The sequence below is a fragment of the Asparagus officinalis genome, chromosome 9 (assembly GCF_001876935.1).
Source record: "Asparagus officinalis chromosome 9, Aspof.V1, whole genome shotgun sequence".
NCBI lineage: Eukaryota > Viridiplantae > Streptophyta > Magnoliopsida > Asparagales > Asparagaceae > Asparagus > Asparagus officinalis.
The window spans coordinates 65,038,542-65,059,947 of record NC_033802.1 but is presented as its reverse complement, the minus strand read 5'-3'; the positions used below and the strand labels follow the sequence as shown (position 1 = coordinate 65,059,947).

The window sequence follows — 21,406 nt, the reverse complement described above, 5'->3', positions numbered from 1 at the left end:
TGATCCCAACGTCATCCCCGACGACGACGTTGTACCCGACGGCGACGAGGAGGAGGAGGATGGGGAGGATCTGTACAATGATAACTTCCTGGAGTCAGTCCCTTCGAATTCCCTAATTTCTTCCTATATTGTTTAGATCCGTAACTAGATGATGTCGTCAGTCGATTCAAAAGCCCTAACTTTTGTTTCGGTTTTGTATAGGGATTATCGGAGATTGGATGAGCAAGATCAGTATGAGCCCGTGGGACTGGACGATTCGATGGAGGATGAGAGGGATCTCGATCAGATCATTGCGGATCGAAGGGCGGCTAAGGTTGAATTGGATCAAACCGAGATCAATTGGGACAAGTAAGACAACCATATCCTTTTGGCCTAATCCTGTCTTGCTTAATCAATTACTACGATACATTTATTTATTTGAAAAAAAATAGGGCTTTTTTTTGGTCCTAAGTTATGAATCTGAACCGGGGGTTTTGAAGGGGCAAGATGTTAAAATGACGAGAATCTAACCAATTTTCGAGAAAGCTGATATTTTTGGTGAAATATTAGTATGCCAGTTTTTTTGGTAGCTACAAAAAATGTGATGCTAAATGGTGCGATGAATACTTTTTATTACTGGAGATCAGTTTAGTGAAATTTGGCAGTGTTGCAGGCTCATTAGAGTTTGAAAATTATAGAAGATTGAGAAGAGAAGAAAGAGAGGGAGGGGATTGCTTGGCCTCATTGAGTAACAAAAATTGACGATGCTACAGTTGGGTGAAGATATTATTGTTCAAAAATCTCACACCAGATACTTGTGTTACAATAGTGTAGGTTAAGCACTAAAAATAATCAAAGTTAGCCCACATATTCCCATTAAAGTTTCACCTATGATGAATGAACTTCTACCATCTTCGTTATTCAGTGACCCTTTTATCTTGGTTGGATTTAACCAGTTATCATGCGTTTCTCCATGTAGGTTGTCTAAAAATCACAATAGATAGCTTATCCTCCATCAAACACCGATGATGGAAGTTACAATCTGAGAGCGGAAGCTCCCGCAAATGCTCGATCAAGGTAAATTTTTTTAATTGCAAAGTCCGTGCTGCCTTTCGTGTTATTGCTAGTCTATGTGATGACAAGACTTGATTTTGCTTGGTAAATTTTGAGAAAGAGGGGTTTTTGATATAAGGAGCAAATGCCTGGTATTTTTTTTAGTATGCATTTGTCCTCTAGGTATTTAGAATCTGGATTAATGAACTGGGCAAAGAATTCCATTGCAAATTGAGGAACAATTGAACCTTGTCACAAGATATCGTCCAAGAAATAAATTAAGCTATTATAAGAACTTTTTAAATAAAGATTACCCCTTTAGGTCTAGTAGAGTAACATCTTTCTGTCAGAAATAATGTGTACCCTCATAGATTAAAATTGCAACCGAAACAACAATTTGCAGTGCTTACCATTGCCCATGGACTGGAGTGCTCTGTGAATTGATAGATAAATTTTAGTATCCTATATTTGTTATTAGTTGAAAGCCACTATCTGATGTTGTTGCTTTCATGTATGATCATTCTTCCCATTTGCAAAAGTGATTTTTGTTTGTGCCTGTTTAAGTCCTCATAAATCTAGTTCCCGCACAACACTAGTTATTTAGCCAATTTAAGTGATGTTCAATATCTGCGAAGTACTTATAGTGCTGTTTCTTCCAGATTTGTCCCTTCAAATGCTTGTTCTGCTAGCATGATGCTTGCCAAATTATTCTGCAAGAGTATACTTCTCTATCAATTTAATTCTTGATGAAACTTAGTTGATTTGGTTTCTTTGGCATTTTATATGCAACTTGAGGCACTTTACCCAGTTAGATTTAAATATAGGTGCGCATATGCAACTAGCTTGACATGCTTCTTTCATGTTAGTATATTTGAAATTTATATCATGTTTTCATCCAACTGTCTACACACTCTAGTGCTCTACCATGAAGCCATTTGAATTATCTATTTGTAATTCTTTTGTCTGAATCTTCTTGCTGCAGACACAGATGACGATAGTAGCTTCAGGCGCCCAAAGAGGCACAGAGCTGATTTCAGGCCACCAAGCGGAGCAAGAAGTGATGATGATGGTGACGGCCAAATGCAAAGTTCGCCTGGACGATCACAGAGTGGACGCTCAAATGATGATGTGCCAATGACTGATCAAACAGATGATGATCCATATGATGTATTAATTATTATTTTTTTCTACTTTTAGTACATAAAGCTGTTATTTTTCAGTTATACTGCCATGCAATAACTAACTTGAAATATTCCTATTAGGATGAATATGATGAGGATGGTGAGCTCAATATGTATCGTGTCCAAGGAACATTGAGGGAGTGGGTCACAAGAGATGAAGTGCGGCGATTTATTGCAAGAAAGTTTAAAGACTTCCTGCTCACTTACAAGAATAAGCATGGAGATTTAGAATATATCCGGTTGATAAATGAGATGGTTCTAGGTATGTTTTGGATCTTGTCTCTCACTTGTAATGTGAAATCAAAGAGCCAATTCATTATTTTATGCCATTTGTTGTTTATTTCTCTTGACAAAAGTTTGACTTGGTCGTTTCTTGTTAACCTTTGATGTGCAGCTAATAAGTGTAGTTTGGAGATTGATTACAAGCAGTTCATTTATATTCATCCAAATATTGCTATTTGGCTTGCTGATGCACCTCAATCAGTTCTTGAAGTTTTTGAAGATGTTGCTAAGAGTGTTGTTTTCAATCTGCATGAGAACTACAAGAACATTCATCAGAAAATCTATGTCCGAATAACCAATCTTCCAGTTTATGATCAAATACGTAATATCAGGTAAATTTAAAAATTCATCAATGTGTACATTTTTCCTAAATGTCTCTGTGACCCACTTGATTATTTGTCTATTATTGCACCTCAGGCAGATACACTTGAACACAATGATTCGTATAGGAGGAGTTGTCACTCGAAGATCTGGTGTGTTCCCACAGTTACAGCAGGTGAAGTATGACTGCAACAAATGTGGGATGATTTTAGGCCCTTTTTTCCAAAACTCTTATTCTGAAGTGAAAGTGGGGTCCTGCCCTGAATGCCAGTCTAAAGGACCATTCACTGTCAATGTAGAGCAGGTGAGTGTTTGATGAGTTAGAAATTTTCTCAAGTATTTATAGTCAATAAGGTTTGAAACAATTTCATTTTCTAACTTAAATGATACATCTTTGTAGACAATTTATAGGAACTATCAGAAACTCACTCTTCAGGAGAGTCCCGGGATTGTACCTGCTGGTAGACTTCCAAGATACAAGGAAGTGATACTTCTGAATGATCTGATTGACTGTGCTCGTCCAGGAGAAGAAATCGTAAATATTAACCTGCGACCTATATATATTACCATGCAACTAAAATGGTTCCTTAATGGTTTCTTTCATCTTATCATTTTCAGGAGGTCACAGGCATATACACCAACAACTTTGACTTATCATTGAACACGAAAAATGGGTTTCCTGTTTTTGCAACGGTGGTCGAGGCAAACTATGTCACCAAGAAGCAGGACCTTTTTGCTGCTTACAAACTTACTGATGAAGACAAGGCAGAGATCGAAAAGTTGTCCAAGGACCCAAGGATTGGAGAAAGGGTCAGTTGCATCATTTTACTTTCCTTGATGGGACATATGCTGCTTTATCAAACACAGTTTTTTAAAGAAAATGCATAATGGAATTTACAGATTGTCAAGTCCATTGCTCCATCAATTTATGGCCACGAAGACATTAAGACAGCAATAGCACTTGCCATGTTTGGTGGGCAAGAGAAAAATGTGAAAGGAAAACATCGATTAAGGGGGGACATCAATGTTCTTCTCTTGGGTGATCCAGGCACAGCAAAATCGCAGTTCCTCAAGTAAGATTAAGAGAACTATGCGAACTCTTCACAGTCGTATTATAAATTATTCTAATGGTTTTTAACGTTATTTTGCACAGGTATGTGGAAAAAACTGGCCACAGGGCTGTTTACACTACGGGTAAAGGGGCTTCTGCTGTTGGTCTTACAGCAGCAGTGCACAAGGATCCAGTGACAAGGGAGTGGACTCTTGAAGGAGGTGCTCTTGTCCTTGCTGACAGAGGAATTTGTCTAATTGATGAATTTGACAAAATGAATGACCAGGACAGGTTAGATTAACTTTTAGTTTTGTGAGGGTTCACCATACATGTTACTCCCTTCCAATCCACTCACCTGGCATTTTATTATTCTAATGTGCAGGGTTAGCATTCATGAAGCCATGGAACAGCAGAGCATCAGTATATCAAAGGCAGGAATCGTGACATCTCTCCAAGCTCGTTGTAGTGTCATTGCAGCAGCCAATCCAATTGGTGGAAGGTAAACAAGAAAACTAAGTACTTACCTCTGTTGCACTTTTAAGTTGTTTTATTTTGATACAAGAACAATAAATTTTGTATGATCAGGTATGACTCGTCAAAGTTATTCACTCAAAATGTGGAACTCACAGATCCGATTATATCTCGATTTGATATCCTTTGTGTTGTTAAGGTCAATTTCCCATTTTTGTTGCCTTTTTTTTTTGTTTAGTGAATTTGTCATAAGTTTGATGATTTGAGATTTAGAAAATTGGCTAAGTATTACACCTTGAAGTGCAGGATATAGTTGATCCTGTTGCCGATGAACTGCTGGCAAAATTTGTTGTTGATAGCCATGCCATATCAACACCAAAAGGAGCCCGTATAGATGATCATCCAGCAAGCATGTCCCAGGATGATGTACTGACATCTGCTGGAGCTACTGACTCTGAGGTATTGTTTTATTTTCTTAAATACTTCAGATTTAATATTTTTATGAGTGTGTTCATATGAATAGTTTTGAATTTTTATATTTCTCTTCCTAACTGTGTAATTTGAAAATTATTTGTCCAGATACTTTCTCAAGATATGCTCAAGAAGTACATAACATATTCGAAGTTGAACATCTTCCCCAAATTTCATGATACTGATTTGGATAAGCTCGCAACTGTGTATACTGAACTGCGTAGAGAATCATCTGTGAGATTCACAAGTCTTGTTTAGTTATGAAAGATTATTCTTTTTCTTTGTTGAACCTAATTTGTAATTGGACTGCCAAATGACCCATGCAGCATGGTCAAGGAGTTCCTATAGCAGTCAGGCATATTGAATCGATGATTCGGATGTCAGAAGCACATGCAAGAATGCATCTAAGGAGTTATGTGACGCAGGAAGATGCGGACATGGCAATTCGGGTTTTGCTAGAGTCATTCATCTCAACTCAGAAATTTGGAGTCCAGAAAGCATTGCAAAAGGTTTGACAAACTTCTTTGTCTCTAGGAAGTCGAGATATTTAATGTGGCTAATTTGTAGGAGGAAAATTTCACTTCCGGATTTCTTTTCTTATTGTTTGTTAGTACTGAGGGTTTCTAAAAAATAGTTCTATAATATAGTGATTATTCCAAGTACATTGTCTTTTTTTCGGATTCAATTATTTACAACATGCGCTCAAGATTTTAGATTTTATTTCATGAGGAGAGCATCCTTTTCCTTCCCTAGGAGTTTACTTCCCATTGATCTTTTAGATTGCATTTCAAATCTAGTTTAGGATCAGCTTCATTGCTAAACAGCAGCACAACTGTCTCTTTCTATGGGTGAATCAACTATTATTCTAGCTTAATCATGCAACAGGTTTTTGTTTTTATTTATCTATTTAAAGCTCTATAACAACTGGCTGGCATACCCCTTGTTCTGGGTTATCTTCTTTTCTTTCCTTTTTTCCTTGCTGTCAGATGGCAGAGACTCAAGTGAGAAATGCCTTACTGAATAATGTTGAAAACATGCATGTGACAGTCTCTTTCAGTTTCCTAATCAATGAACCAGTAGCGAAGAAACTACTTAGGCTTGTAGATGTTGCACTATAATCCATATATCCGCTTTTGCACAAAAAAGGAAAATTCTGATAGTAAACAGTATTGTATCTTTAGAAATATAATATTTGTGCTTCAAGTTGTCCTACAGAAAAATTTCATCGCCAACATTATTATATTGTTTTCTTTTTTGGTATATTCGCCACCCTTGCTGGTTCACATAGGACAAATATCATTGTTGTTATAGTTACCTTATATTCTGTATTTACTTGCAGAGTTTCAAGAAATACATGACATTTAAGAAGGACTTCAATGATCTACTCCTGCATCTTCTACGTGCGCTTGTGAAGGATGCTATCCATTTTGAAGAAATTGTATCTGGATCAACTGCTCGTCTCACACATATTGAGGTGAAGGTGGAAGAGCTACGGAGTAAGGTAAATCAATGAAGAACCATCCTCTACTCGTCAAAACTCCTTGTCCCTTTGTCAATTATATATTCGTTCTACAGACCCGTAACTTTATTTATTTTTTAATTATTTGTGTTCCAGGCTCAGGAGTATGAAATCTATGATCTGAAACCATTCTTCTCCAGTTCCCATTTCAAGGACAGCAACTTTGTTCTTGACGAGAGCCGCGGTGTGATTAGACATCCAATTTCACAGTGAAAGAGATGGCTGCCTTTATTTATGACGATCTAAGTAGTTATCTTCACTTCGAGAAATTTAGGTTCGGCCATCTATGTGTATTATGCTTGATATTTGGGATTGTCCTATCGACAAGTAACTTTGTGTTTTTCGGTGCAAAGTACGATTCTGACTTCTTGCAAATCACATATAATTGCTGCCAGGGGCTCTCATTTTTCCAATCACAACTCTGTGATCTTTGGATCCAATGGCATCTCCCTGTATACTATTGGTCTACCTCCAAAGGTCTAAAGCATAACCTTTGTCATTCCGTTAAAAGTGCTGAAAGCATTATGCTTTACATTTTGTGCTGTAAAGAAATCTCCGGTGGTGTCCGTCACTAATAACTCTCAGTTCACTTTACTGTTTAACTATTGAAGTGGTTGCTTTGTTGTGCTTAAGATGCGTGTTTATTTTTTAGTCACAGGCTGCTGCATTGTTAGCTTCATGATTCTGACTGTAAATTTTCTGCATTTTATTTGCTTTGCTGTGATTTTATGGCACATTCTTGAGCACACCTGTGATGTATCTGAAGAGAAAATTGTTGTACGGAACTGACAACTGGTGTTAACTACATGAACAATGTGGAAACATGTAACTTTTGGGAACATACTTCCAGGCAATTACATTTTCAGTGAAAATACATACAAATTTATCACCCAAGAATCAGGATGAGATCCTCTACTGTGCATTCCTCTAAGACAAATGCAGCGACGTCACCTTTTTTTTTGTTTTTTTTAATTATCTTTTGCTCTATAGAAAACATAGAACATAAAACCCTAAAACCTAATAAACATGATCTTATTGATCACCTCGATCAAGCTCCCAACCCGCAAATCTTAAACACTCCTCTCTAGCATCTCTCTGTACCTCTTGAAAGACTCGAGCTTCTGCATCTTCATCTGTCTATGGAACCTCCTTATAAAAACATCAGCCACGAGGTCGATCTCGTCTTCGAGGCTGAAGTCTGCTCCGTCCTCTCGAGAGCTCTTCACAAAGTCTATCGCCGATCCAGTGCCATCACCAATCTCATCGTCGTCATCCAGATCGAATAACGAGTGCCTCAGGTCAGGATAGCCGTCGTCTTCCTCCTCCTCCACGGTCTCGGTATAATCCTGCAGGTTCCTATCTGCATTGTACAAGACAATGGCCCGGCTGTTATCCTCGTCGTTTTGGTGCCCACCTCCTCCTCCCTCTTTGCCCATAAGCGCGTGGATTTTGTGTGAGATTGCGCTCATCAGAACCTTCTTGTTCCTGAGTAGGCCGAGCACGAGGAGCCTGGTCTTGATGGAGCTGGTCTTGTTCTTCACCGCCATAGCCTTGGCCTTCACTATGCTAGTGATGACGGAGAAAACGTCCTTAAGGAAAGTGGAAGCTTTGCTCTTCATCTTTGAAGGGCTCGGTTACAAGAAGAGATCGAACCGAAGGAAAATAAGGCGAAAAACTAAGGTTAGAGAGAGAGAGAGAGAGGGAGATGTGTATGTTTCTACAAGAGAAACAAAACACTGAGATTAGAGAGAGTACACGTACGTGTGTTTTTGATGATAGAAATGTATTGAGATTGAGGGTGGAGAAATTAGTTGTTGTTTTGACATGGAAGGATACTTGAAGGGATTTGGTGGGTATTTATAGAGAGGGAGCGCCAACTTTGTGAGGGCGGTGGGGTTGAGGGGAAACGTTTCAAAGACTAGAAAGAGTAGCCACTAAGGAAAAAGAGGAAAAAAGCGATGGACAGAAAAAAGAAAAGGGGCTTTAAAGGGAGAGGTGAAAGCAACCATGAGAATAATCGACTGTTAATTAGGATATCTACAGCTTGTAGATGAGATGGTAATTAAAGATATTTAACTCTATCATGCCAGAGATTTTAAATTCAGCTTCCGACATCTGTAGTAAGGTTGGTTCGAAGGAGAGAGTGTATTGAAAATAGAGAGAAAACCCTAATCTTTATTCATGAGATAACATGGGCTTCTATAGGCCCCTACAACTTACACATAAACCCCTAAACTTAATAATATTTCAACACTCCTCCTCAAGATGGGCGAAAGATATCCACTAAGCCTATCTTGTCACATCCTCTAATCATATCTACCGAGCTAAGTCCCTTAGTCAGACAATCTGCTGCCTGATCCTTAGTTGGAACATGACTTAACTCCAGTAGTCCATTGTCCAACTTCTCTTTGATGAAGAACCTATCAATCTCGATGTGTTTGGTTCTATCATGCTGCACTGGGTTGTTGGCGATACTGATGGCTGACTTGTTATCACACCACAGTTTCATCTTGGCTCCTTGATCCAGCTTCAGCTCCACCAACATACTCTTTAACCACAACAACTCTGTAACTCCTAAGGCCATGGCTCTATACTCTGCTTCAGCTGTTGATCTCGCTACCACCGATTGCTTCTTGCTCTTCCACGAGACCAAGTTGCCTCCTACAAAGATACAATATCCTGAGGTGGATCTCCTGTCATCAGCACAGCTAGCCCAATCAGAGTCGCAATAACCCTCGATGCTCACATGTCCATTCTTCCTGAATATCAGTCCCTTTCCGGGGGCACTCTTTAAATATCTCAGAATCTGGTACACAACGTCCATATGACCATTCCTCGGATCGTGCATGTAGCGACTCACCACGCTCACTGCAAAAGAGATATCAGGACGTGTGTGACTCAAATAGATCAATCTTCCCACCAGCCTCTGGTATCTGTCACGATCAACTGGTTCTCCAGCTTCAGCACCCAGCTTAAACTTCTGGTCGATCGGTGTAGTTGCAGGTTTGCACCCTAACATCCCTGTCTCTTTGAGAAGATCAAGTGCATACTTTCTCTGGGATAGGACGATCCCCTCCGCTCCTTGAGCTATCTCTATTCCAAGAAAGTATCGAAGCAAGCCAAGATCTTTCACCTCGAATTCCTTACCCAGTCTCACTTTGAGTTGGGCAATCTCCTTCTCATCATCCCCAGTAATAATCATATCATCCACATATACTGCAAGCATGGTGATGTGACCTTCACTCCGTCGAAAGAACACAGTATGATCGGCATTAATCTGATGGTATCCCATACCTATCATAGCCCGCCTGAATCTGTCAAACCAAGCACGAGGAGATTGCTTCAAGCCATAGAGAGACTTCTTTAATCTGCAAATCTTTCCCACTGTCTGCTCTGTACCGAAACCTGGTGGTATCTCCATGTATACCTCCTCCACTAGATCTCCATGAAGAAATGCGTTCTTCACATCTAGTTGGTATAGCTTCCATCCACCATTTACTGCCAGAGAGATTAAGGTCCAAACAGTGCTCATCTTTGCCACCGGTGCAAAAGTCTCATCATAATCGATGCCATATGTCTGACTATACCCTTTTGCCACCAGACGAGCCTTGTAGCGCTCAACTTGTCCATCTGGATTCTGCTTCACAGTGAAGACCCACTTACATCCAACTGCTCGCTTTCCTTCTGGTAGTTTTACTAGCTCCCAAGTACGGTTCTTCTCAAGAGCCCCTAACTCCTCGTGCATAGCCGCTTTCCATTTTGGGTCCTTCTTAGCAACCTGCCAATTGTTAGGTACAGTAACAGAGTTCAATGATGCAATGAATGCCCCATGTGCATGGTGGATGTTAGAATATGATACAAATTGGGCAAGATCCCAACCACATCTATCGGGAGGATTTCCCGCATTACTACGAGTAGTCCTCCGTACTGATATTGGTGTGGGAGGAGTAGGGAGAGAAATGTTATCAGTAGGGAGAGGAACGTTATCACCTTGGGATAAAACTGGTGGTGGTGTAGGTGTTTCAGGAGTCGGGGCAGACGTTGGCAAGAGACTTGGTAGCACTAGTGACACTGTAGGTACTGTTCCTGTAATTTGCTTGCCCTTCCTACTATAGGTTAGTAGTTCCCCCTGATCAGTGGGCCTAACACCTCTTGTCTCTCTTTTCTTCATTCTTTTCTTCATCATTCTCCTGCTCCTCCTCAACCAATTCTCCTTCCCAAGGAATCGATACAGAAATGGATTTCTCCACATTGTTCACCGATCTCTCACTATTCTCCTCCTCTCGCCTCATACTTCTAGTATTAGGCGAGTTACTAGCGGATGAAGTTACCTTCTGGGTGTAATACGGCTCGAGTTCTCGAAAGTGCATTTTTTCCACTGGGCTCCAGCAAACATATCCCTTCTGAGTAGCAGAATATCCCACAAAGATGCACTTCATAGCTCTAGGGGCAAGCTTCCCGACAGATGGTCTGTTGTCCTTCACAAAGCACACACAGCCAAACACTTTGAGTGGAAGGATCCCACCATTATCTCCCTTCAATATCTCACACGGAGACTTCCAATCCAGCACTCTCGAGGGCATTCTATTGATCAACGCTGCTGCGGTCAATACTGCTTGTCCTCATAATGTCTCTGGGACATTCATAGAGATCATCATGCTTCTAGCAACCTCTAAAAGATGTCTGTTCTTCCTTTCCGCTACCCCATTCTGTGCTGGAGTGTATGGACAGGTTGTCTGGTGATGTATTCCTTGAGCTGACAAATATTCTTCAAGGGCTCTGTTGGTATACTCTGTCCTATTATCTGACCTCAATACTTTCACCACTGCTCCGTATTGAGTGTGAACAGTCCTATGAAAATTTTGGAAGCACCCAAACACATCACTCTTATTTTTCATCAGGTATAACCAAGTAACACGAGAGAAGCAATCAATAAATGTAACAAAATATTTGTATCCATTCATAGAACTTGTGGAACAAGGTCCCCAAACATCTGAATGTACCAGGTCAAATGCATGAGAACTTCTATGACCAGAACTAACATAAGAGCTTCTAGTAAGCTTTCCAAACTCACATGCATCACACACAAGTTTCTGTTTATTTGCTTTCTCAAATAAAGAAGGATACAATCTACCTAAAACACTAAAGGATGAGTGTCCCAAACGCTGGTGATGGAGCATTAACTCATTTTCAGCACTCATTTTAGATCCTACTCCTGCTTCCTCTATGACTGACACCAATGCTGAATCCAGCCCTTCACGATCCAGATACCACAGTCCACTACGCCATGTGCCAGTCCCAAGTCTCCGCCCTGTCCCCTTCTCCTGGAAGATTACCTTGGGAATATCAAAAGAGACGATGCATTTTAGTTGGAGGATGATAGAACTAATAGATAAAAGATTGACTGGAAAAGAAGGAGCATGCAAAACATTGGACAAAGTTACAGAACCAGTACAATCAACTGTACCCTTACCAACCACCGGCTGAAATGTACCATCAGCTGTTTGAATACTATCAGGCGATGCTAAGTGAGTATATGATGAGAACTCACTAGCATTACCTGTCACATGACAAGACGCACCGGAGTCGACTATCCATGCTGATGATCTGTCAGGAGACATAGAAGCAAGAGCATGTATGTCATCAGTACCTTTGTTCGGATGAGCATAGGTAGCAGTGTTGCCTCTGACGAAGAACGAAGTAGATGCCTCCGCAGTCCCATTCCTCAAATCTCCATCCCCTGCTACTTGCTGTTTTTTCCTGAGTATCGTGAGGAGAGCACGATCCTCCTCTGTAAAGACCACCTCAGCTTCTTCTTCTTCTGCTACCGTCAGATTCGCCCGATTCCCTGCTCCTCTTCCACCTCGTATAGGTAGCAGTATTGCCTCTGGCGAAGAATGAAGTGGATGCCTCCTCAGTTCCATCCCCTGCTACTTGCTGCTTCTTCCTTAGTATCGCCAGGAGAGCACGATCCTCCTCAGTAAAGACCATCTCAGCTTCCTCTTCCTCTGCCACCGTCAGATTTGCCCGGTTTCCTGCTCCTCTTCCACCTCTTCGACCCCCACGGCCACGACCACGACCTCCGAACTGTCCACGTCCACCCGAATCTCCTTCATTGGATGGCTTGGTGCAAGCATGCCTTAGATGACCTACCACACCGCAGTTGTAACACTGTCGGGTCTCTCCCCTAAATCCAGTGTTATTAGAGGCTACCAGTGCTGACTTCACCACAGGAAGTCCACCTGTCCCCGCCTGCAGCCGAATGCGAGTCTCCTCCTGGATCATAGCAGAGACAGCCTCTCAACCGGGGATCTCGGCTGAGCTAGCAGCAATGCGATTCGGCTGAGTCGAAACTCTGATGTCATCCTTTGAGAAACTAGCCATAGTCCTCCTGCTGTAGAAAAGCCTCCCGCGTCTTTACATCCCGGGTCCGTGCTTGCAGCTAGCCCGGGAGAAAAACATGATACAATAATCCCAGCACCGAGCGCTCGCAGCTCTGGTGACATATTCCTGTGAGCAGTCCTCTCTCCCTGGACTGTGACGTCGTCTCTTCCTTTAATCTGGAATACCCTCAGGTTAATTCGCCACTCATCATAGTCCTCCTCAACCTTCTCCCATACGTCCTTCACTTCTCAATGCCACCACCGTGGGCGGCGATCGTCGGGAACCAACGAGTTGAGAAGGCCAGATGTACACCACATATGGAGTGGACTTGCCACTCATGCTTCCCTCCGACGTTCTCCTCAGGTTATGTCGCCTCTGCTGTCAAGTACCGCTCCCAGGTCTCCCTGCAAGGGTGATCTCAAGCCGTTCGCGACCAGCTCAGGTAATTACTCGATCATCAAGCTTCAGATCGATGGTCGGTAAGCCACAAAAAAAAAAACGATCGGGCATATCGTCTCCGAGGAGGGTGGGGTCGCGGCTGATGAGGGGGGGGGGGGCTAGAGAGGAGAGGAGAGGGGGGGGGGCGGCGGCTAGGAGAGGAGAGGGGGGGCAGCCGGCTCTGATACCATATTGAAAATAGAGAGAAAACCCTAATCTTATTCATGAGATAACATGGGCTTATATAGGCCCCTACAACTTACACATAAACCCCTAAACTTAATAATATTTCAACAGAGTGTCTAGTCGATCTTGTCCACGTATTAATATCTCTTTGATGCGCCACTAATACCATAGGTTAGCTCCGATGTATGCTCTCATTCTAAAAAAGATGCATTAGTAGGAAAAAATTTGAAGAATTTTTATAGGATGAGACAGCCGGTAATTAAAAGGAAAGTATTTAGTAATCCATGTCTTAACATCAATCGATGCAGCATTAATTAGACCCAGCGTCCGCTTGTACCGCAACCAGCCAACAGTTACTATTCTTTTGGTGCACCATTCATGTCGTAGTCGGAAGGATCATTGGATACTACCCCCAGTTGAAGTAGAAAGTTCAGATATTCTTCTTCCAAGTTGTGTTGTTCAATGACTGAAGTGTCCTCCAGATTCATGTTTGTTCTTGGTTTTTAAGTTACTTACTTTGCTGAAAGACTTCCCTTGGTGCTTCTACACGTGCTTAATCGCTTGTAGTTAGCATGAAGCTTCTCACTTGGTGACTTCCCTTGGTGCTTCTACACGTGCTTCTTAGTTTAACCACACTGCAGCATTCAGGCTTATCAAATATCAAAAGGTTTCTTCCCTGTTAAAGGCCTTGCAATGCTTGAACAAGTAATTAGCCTACAGGGTTGGCAACTTAGACACGTACTTTATCAAAAGCTTAGGTGCTTAAGGAGCCAAGAAAAACCTCACAAAAGCAAAATTTGCAACTAGCTTCATGTATTGAATATAATCATGTACAACGAGTACACTGAATTTACTTTTTTTTTTTAATTTTATCAATGGTACGCAATTTCTGTGCAGAGTAACAAACGCTTCTTGGTCTTAAAGAGTAAGCAGGAGCTTTAGTTCCGCGCAGGGAAAGAAAAAGAAAATTTCTTGGACTAAAGAGGAAGTAGGAGCCTGTCGTAAATCTGACCTGGTACTCATAATAGAGCTCTCAAATGTCCCCTCATTAGCATCTGTATATATCTGGAAACTTGAAACCTGTCATTAATCAAAGCCTAGCTATTTAATTAATAGACAATAATACAATGTTCCTGTTGTGATCTGAATCTCCTAAGATTTTTTTTTCTTGATATTGTGCGCAGAAGCTAATTGTTGTGCTTTGAGGAACCAAACACAAACGCCAAGAGAGAAAGCCAAACAATACAAAATAACGGCACAAACACAAACAACTAATTTTTACGTGGTTCGGCAAGTTGCCTATGTCCACGGGGCAAGAAGGTGATAAGTTTTCACTAATAGAGAAGAGAGTACAAACTAAGATTACAAATCACTTAAAACAAACCAACTAATCTCACCAACAAGCTCTCAATCTCTCAAACAATAACCCTAACCAATAGCTCATGAAGATCTCTCTTTTTTGTGCTCCAATAACCCTAAAAACAATCCCAAAGAAACCCTAAAACGTGTGTTGGTATTTATACCAAACACAAATCCCAAACAGAACAGGAAACCAAAACAGACCCGAACCCGACTCACGGTCGACCGCACTTGACGTCGCGGTCGACCGGACAGAATGACAGAAACCACATAAATCGATTACAGAATCCGCGGTCGACTGTACATGTTGTCGCGGTCGACCGTCACAAATCCAGAGACCACCCTGTCTTGTGCACGTTCGCGGTCGACCTCCGCAAAAGTTCGTGGTCGATCGTGAAGTCTCCAAATTGTTTCCTGCTTCCCAGAACCTGTTCTTCACCAATTTCTTCGCCAAATCTACACCTGATACATATTTCTAATCTCTTATCCGGTACAGATTTTTCTTAAGCTTATGATCAAACTAATTTCATGTCACTCAATAGATTTATTTCAGGATTTTTCAAGGCGTACTCTTGTATTATATATTGTTATTAAGCTAAATGTCACATTAAACTCTTAAGTCTTCCCACATTAGGCTTTATTTATTCGTTTGAATGGCATCTAGAAACTGAAAGCAGGCGACAAAGAATAGCCTACACATGCATTTGTAAAGTAAAAGGAGGCTTGCTTGCTTGCTTGCTTTTCTCAGTTGTCTTTGTCAGACTGCATGGAGCTGCAAATTGAACAGAAGGCTATAAAGTTGTTTAGCCACATATTTTCCCTTATTCCTTGCTTAGCCATTAAGATATTTTATTTTTAGTGCCGTTAAGAGATCTTAAGCCCAAATTGCACTTGATTAATAGTAGATCTTGGTTGATGATGATCGAACGACGTATAAATATTTCCTATGAGTGGTTCCGTTGGCGTGTTCACATCCATACCTCTTGATGTTATTTATTTTTGTATTGCATTATTTCATGAAAGAACGATCCGGTAAATCTTATCCACTGAAAAACTAGCGTGTAAAAGATTACTTATAAAAAATTGTGTTCTATTTGTTGTGGTTAGAGTTAAAGTGTAATATATCATCTATGATCAAGTTTAGCAAAATCAGTTGCGCCGTTAGCACGTAAAATTAAAAGACATAAATCTTTTTGTTAATCTTCACCAAGGATTAGTTTGGCTATATTGCTTTTGTTGTGTGAACTAGATTTGAAGGATACCCTTTAAGTTTAAGGAAATTCTAGTGAGTTAGCATTATAACACTTATTTACATGCGCAACACCGATACAAAACATCATAGCTAATAGAACATGTAGGTGGTTATAGAGTTAGTTCGGTACTTCTGAGTATCAATGGGCAAAATTTTAAAACAGACCCCTTTGTAAAAATATTCCCAAAAAAGACCTGTTTTGAAAATATTCGCAAAAAACGATCTAGTTTTAGCCTCAGGGCTGAAACTGGAGGCTGAAACTGGGTCGTTTTTTGCGAAAATGTTCCCAAAAAGTTTTTTTCAAAACAAAACTTCACGGGAGTTCAACTCCCGTGAAGTTTGAGAACATTTTTCGCAAAAAACGACACAGTTTCAGCCCTGAGGCTAAAACTAGTTCGTTTTTTAAAAATAAAGTGGAAACAAGTATTTTTTGGGAATATTTTTTTGCAAAGAGGTCTGTTTTCAAAATTTGACCGAGTATCAATGGTGTAAATCGCCCTCTTCCTTTGGAGCTAGTTCTGATAGGTCCCTAATGTAATAGAACCAGAATTATAATTCTCCTATTTATTAAGAGGGAAGTTTGATAAAAAAAATTAGATGGGCTTAATTTCTTTTTAATGGGCTTTATATTGGGCCCACAAATCAAAGATGGTTGTAAGGTGTTGAGGCGTAGATCATAGGATCATAGGAACACTGGACGTTCAGCGAGGCCGAAGTCATCATTTGCATTTCCACAACTCCTTTTACATCTTTAAACTTTGTTTAGGGGGTGTAAGTCAATTATGATATCTTCATGCGAAGTGGGATAATTATTAAAGTGGAACAAATTTTTTCTAGTGGGATATTTTAGTGAGATAAATAAGAACAATTTCGTAAAGAGAGATATTTTAATAAAATAAAGTGAGATAAATTTTTATAATCATAAAGTATCTAGTTATGTATTTTGAGGATATAAATATTATTTATGTATTTTAAACTTACTATTATTGATTGAGAATTGTTTGCGAGAATGCTACTTTCTATTAAATAACTTTGAATAGACGATAAATATTGATAATTATTATTATAATATATGTTGTAGCTTTTTATTTTATTATTATTATTATAGTACAAGACTAAAAAAAGTTTTTCACATTTTCCTTCCTTTTTTGCTCCGTGAGATTCTTACCCTTATCTCTCAAATTTATTGTATAATAAATTATGAATTGATATAATCTTTACTTTTAAGTTAAATATATAATTATAATATTCAGTAAAAAATACCAGAGATGGCTAAGAGGAGATGAGATCTGATTCGGTGGTATAATCTAATAATGATGATGACCATAGGAGGAAAGAAATAAATAAAAAATAAAAAATAAAAAATAATAAAGTAAATAGGAGTTCTAGTTTTCTACCACCTAGTTCAAAGCTGAAACTTGGGATAATTTGAGTGCCCAGAACTCTCATTTTTGTATAGAAAAATAAAAAAATGGATAACTTTATACAATTATCTTAGTTCTAGTTTTATTAGAGTTCTAGTTGGCTGACACTATAAAAAAATTTTGTTCTAGTTTTAGTTCTAGTCGACTAACACTATAAAATTTAATCCCACAAATTATTCTAGTTCTAATTTTGACTCCTTTAACAAATTACACTTTTTAATCATAATTATCCGATGTGATCCGTCTTTTTAAAAGGAAAATTACTTATCTTCGTCCAAGTTGAGTAGTCATAACGGTAACTTGTAAAATCTTTCTTTGATACAAGTATATATCTATCTTTGATGTCAAAGGCATATTATGATCTTATTATTTTTACAAATCTGTCCACCTAACATTCACCGTCCTTTTGCCATACAACTCCACCTACCCTGGGGCTGTTTGGATAGGTTTTTTTAGGTGGTAAAAAAGTAGAAAGCTGCCAAAAATGTCAGCTTTTTGACAGCTTCCTCCTAAAATCACCTTTTTAAGAGGTGATTTTGGGGGAAAGTTGTCAAAAGCTGACATTTTTGCACAGGCTTCCCTACTTTTACCACCCAAAAAACAGGAACCAAACAGCCCCTTACTGTAAAACCTCTTTAATTTGTTAACCTATCTACCTTAATATGACTCATGGTAATGGACGATTTTGACAGCGAAGAGACCATTTTAATAATCAAAGAGATTAAGGCCCCGTTTGGTTCTGGTTTTTGGATGGGTAAAATGGGAGAAAGCTGCCAAAAATATCAGATTTTTAACAGCTTTTCCCCAAAATCACCTATTATAGAGACGATTTTGAGGGAAAACTGTCAAAAAACTAACATTTTTGACAGTTTTTCGTCCTTTTACCCATCCAAAAAAACGATCCAAACAGCCCCTAAGTAATTCTAGACTGATTGTGACTCATTCTTAAAATAACTAAGACCATGTCCTATATCCTCCACGAATTCGTTCTTATTTCTCGTTCAATGTAACTTGTACCCTTTATATCCAAAAATAGATTATTATAAATGAGAAAATGATGTTTGATATTGCTAACTACAGTGGGAAGGATGTCCTAATCCTAAATATTCTTCTCCATGGTACGTAAAATTGCCATTCGATCTTTTTTTATTAAGTGCAAAGTGAAATTGAATCCTCTAAAATACATATACATATGGGAGAGTATAGTCTAAAGAACCCCTATATTTTACCTCTTTTTTCAAAAAAACCCCTAGCCTTCTATTTTTGATAAAACATCCGCCACTTTTACTCATCTTTTCTCAGAAGCCCCTAACTTTCTATTTTTGATAAACATACCACTAAGTTTTACCTCTTTCTTCTAAGAAGTCCCCAAATTTATTCTTTCTCTGACAACGGCATCTCTAAGTTAACAAGAAGACCTGAGGGTTTCTTAGAAGGGAAGGGTAAAACTTAACGGCTTCTTAGAAAGAAAGGGTAAAATGTCGAAGACAACCGGCGGCATCGTAGGGAAATGAGTAAAATTTCTTTGTTAAAAATAGAAAGTAAAGAATTTTCTTAGAAAAAAAACTGATAAAACTTAAAGGGCTTTCTAGACTATCTTCTCATACATATGATTATTAGCTTCAATTATTGGTAATGAGCTAGTACTCGAAAAAACACCCATATTTTGTAAGTATATATCTCTAATGGACATGGCACTTAATTTCCTGTACTAAAGTGTACGTACAACAATAAGAGATTATTAATAATCACGAGGGAGGAGAATATAAAGGAAAAAGTAGACAAATGTGACCCACTCCGCAAACTTCTAATACAGTGACCCATTCATGATGCAACAGGAGAGAAGTCAAAAAAGCAAAATATGAACCCCCGCCCCCAAAACCCACCCAAAAGAATAAATAAATAAAATAAAATAAAATTAAATTAAACTTTGGATGACTATTAGGTAACCCCCGTACTAACTTTGAAAATACCAGAAAACCCTTTAAGTTTAGGGGTTATTAAAAAATCTCATTCAACTTTGAGATTTTATCAAGAAACCTGTCTTAAAAGTTATGGTTTTTGTGTGTGTGAGTGAGGGGTGGAGAGGTTTCTGGTAAAATATCAAAGCTAAAGGAGGATTTCTAATAAAATCTAAATGTTAAAATGGATTTTCTGATTATCTCTATACTTAAGAGGGGTTTTCTAATATTTTGAAAGGTTTGGGGGATATCAGATAGTCGTCCAAGGCTAACGGGATTTACCTGATATTTAGCCTTAATAAAATGTGGAAACCGTAGGTGAAAATTTAAAGGTTACTTCTCAGAGAGCCCCCTAGAGATTTCTCTATTTTGTGATTAACGTCTAAACTTGATAAATGACTTAACCACTATATCATTTAGGGTTTATCAAGAAAACCCAGGAGGGAACTAGACCTTTATGAGAATATAAATATGATAATTCTCAATCTTAATCATAACTTAGAAATTTTGGCATCATGCTAGGCAATTTAAGATAGTATTAAGACAAATTTAACGTGTATTTGGAAAAATAAATTGATACTACTGCTTGAGTCCAGAATTCAGCCCATATAAGAGACCTCAACCTGCGGGGATATTATTAGGATATAAAAACTATAACTCTCATCTCTCATCATAATTTTGGAGTTCGGGTGTAGTGATAGTGAAGAGACTTTAGGGACTTTTACTACCAACTTGTACCTACTTAAGAGCTTCTTTTGCGACCTATCTATGTTAACTTAGAAGTAGCTTTTTACTTATTAAGTATCCAAGATTAGGGCTGAGCATGGTTCGGTCCAAACCGAAAAAACCGACCGAACCGACCCGAACCGACCCGGAAAAATCGGTTTTATGAGTAGGGCGGTTCGAGTCGATTTGAAAACTTTTCAACCCGAACTGACCGAATATAGTACAATAATACACATTCTGATCTCAAACCCTACCCGACCCGTCCCCAGATAGTCAAAGACTCAAACCCTAAACTCATTTTTTGAATCATTATGGGTTAAAAAAATATTATTATATTAGTTTTTATACTTCATAATCTCCTACTTTGTTGATATCTTTTTTTTCTTTAACACAGTTTGTTGTTTGATAAGAAGTTTGATGAAGTTAGAACCGAACAAACCGCACCGAACCGCACCGAACCGACTTGCAACAGTTTGGTTCGATTTTGAATTATAGGCGGTTCGGTTCGGTTGTTCAAATTTTGGTAAAAACCGAACCGAACCGAGAATTATAGGCGGTTCGGTTCGGTTGTTCAAATTTTGGTAAAAACCGAACCGAACCGACCGTTGCACACTCCTATCCAAGATCACATTTGCTAAAACTTACTTATTTACTTATTTTTAACTTAACTTATTTACAACCCCCTTAAACTTTCATTCTCACAAGACCCCTATCTATAAACAGCAAATAACTAAAATACTTTGAAAAAAATTCCCAGTTCGGTGGCGTGATAGTCTGTCGTCTGTAAGTGATAAATAATTAAATTAAAATTTTTTTCCTCCAAAAAACTTTTAAGTTATTTTCTAATTACATGTAGGGGGTCCATTGCAAAATGTTGAAAGTTTTATGGGGGTTGCGTGAGATGCCACAAAGTTCATAGGGGTTAGCAGAATAAAACATCGTTCAAGGAAATCATCTTCAAAAAACCCCCAAAGTTTAGGCGTTTTTCTCAAATTAAGGTAGTTCAGGAAGGTTTTCTACAACACCCTCAAAAATCAAAATTAATCAGGTTTTTTTTTTGAAATTAACCCTAAGACAAGTGGTCACAAACGGTCAACCTATGTTATAATGTAGGTGTTTTTATTTCTAGCCACATTTGTTTACTCAACTTTACCTATAAATCCAAACACTATTGCTTGTATCTTTAAACCCAATTGTCTTTTTATATTTTTCTTTAAACCCAACTTCCAAAATACAACACTTGCATATGTGAGCCCCTAAGTTTTTCCTTAAATTCCAATTATACCCTTTCAATATTTATCTCATGTAAGTGGGTCCCTTTAAAAAAAATTTAAAAACTTAAGAAAAT

At 38.9% G+C, this 21,406-nt stretch overlaps 4 protein-coding genes across 4 annotated transcripts in view; 2 read left to right on the top strand and 2 right to left on the bottom strand.

Annotated features, from left to right (window-relative positions):
- LOC109823558 (DNA replication licensing factor MCM2) overlaps positions 1–352 on the top strand; it is a 696-nt gene extending 344 nt beyond the window's left edge. Inside the window, exons 1-2 of the mRNA XM_020389834.1 lie at positions 1–93; positions 202–352. The exon at positions 1–93 is cut by the window's left edge and continues 344 nt beyond it. Of these exons, the coding sequence (XP_020245423.1) occupies positions 1–93; positions 202–352 (244 nt within the window). The remainder of the gene's footprint in view (positions 94–201) is intronic.
- Positions 1,015–6,830, top strand: LOC109824412 (DNA replication licensing factor MCM2). The gene is made up of 16 exons (XM_020391006.1): positions 1,015–1,056; positions 2,015–2,199; positions 2,295–2,475; positions 2,608–2,827; positions 2,913–3,120; positions 3,217–3,351; positions 3,435–3,626; positions 3,717–3,889; positions 3,970–4,158; positions 4,250–4,366; positions 4,453–4,537; positions 4,645–4,797; positions 4,918–5,043; positions 5,136–5,318; positions 6,149–6,310; positions 6,425–6,830. Exons 1-16 carry the CDS (start codon positions 1,044–1,046, stop codon positions 6,539–6,541), a joined length of 2,439 nt encoding a protein of 812 aa, XP_020246595.1. The 5' UTR covers positions 1,015–1,043; the 3' UTR covers positions 6,542–6,830.
- Positions 7,149–8,167, bottom strand: LOC109824413. Its single transcript, XM_020391007.1, has one exon. The coding sequence runs from the start codon at positions 7,945–7,947 to the stop codon at positions 7,399–7,401; it is 549 nt and encodes a 182-aa protein (XP_020246596.1). The 5' UTR covers positions 7,948–8,167; the 3' UTR covers positions 7,149–7,398.
- LOC109823557 (uncharacterized mitochondrial protein AtMg00810-like) lies at positions 8,240–10,767 on the bottom strand. Its single transcript, XM_020389833.1, has 4 exons — positions 10,660–10,767; positions 9,992–10,106; positions 8,876–9,196; positions 8,240–8,262 (listed from the first exon to the last, which is right to left on the bottom strand). The coding sequence occupies exons 1-4, from the start codon at positions 10,765–10,767 to the stop codon at positions 8,240–8,242; spliced, it is 567 nt and encodes a 188-aa protein (XP_020245422.1).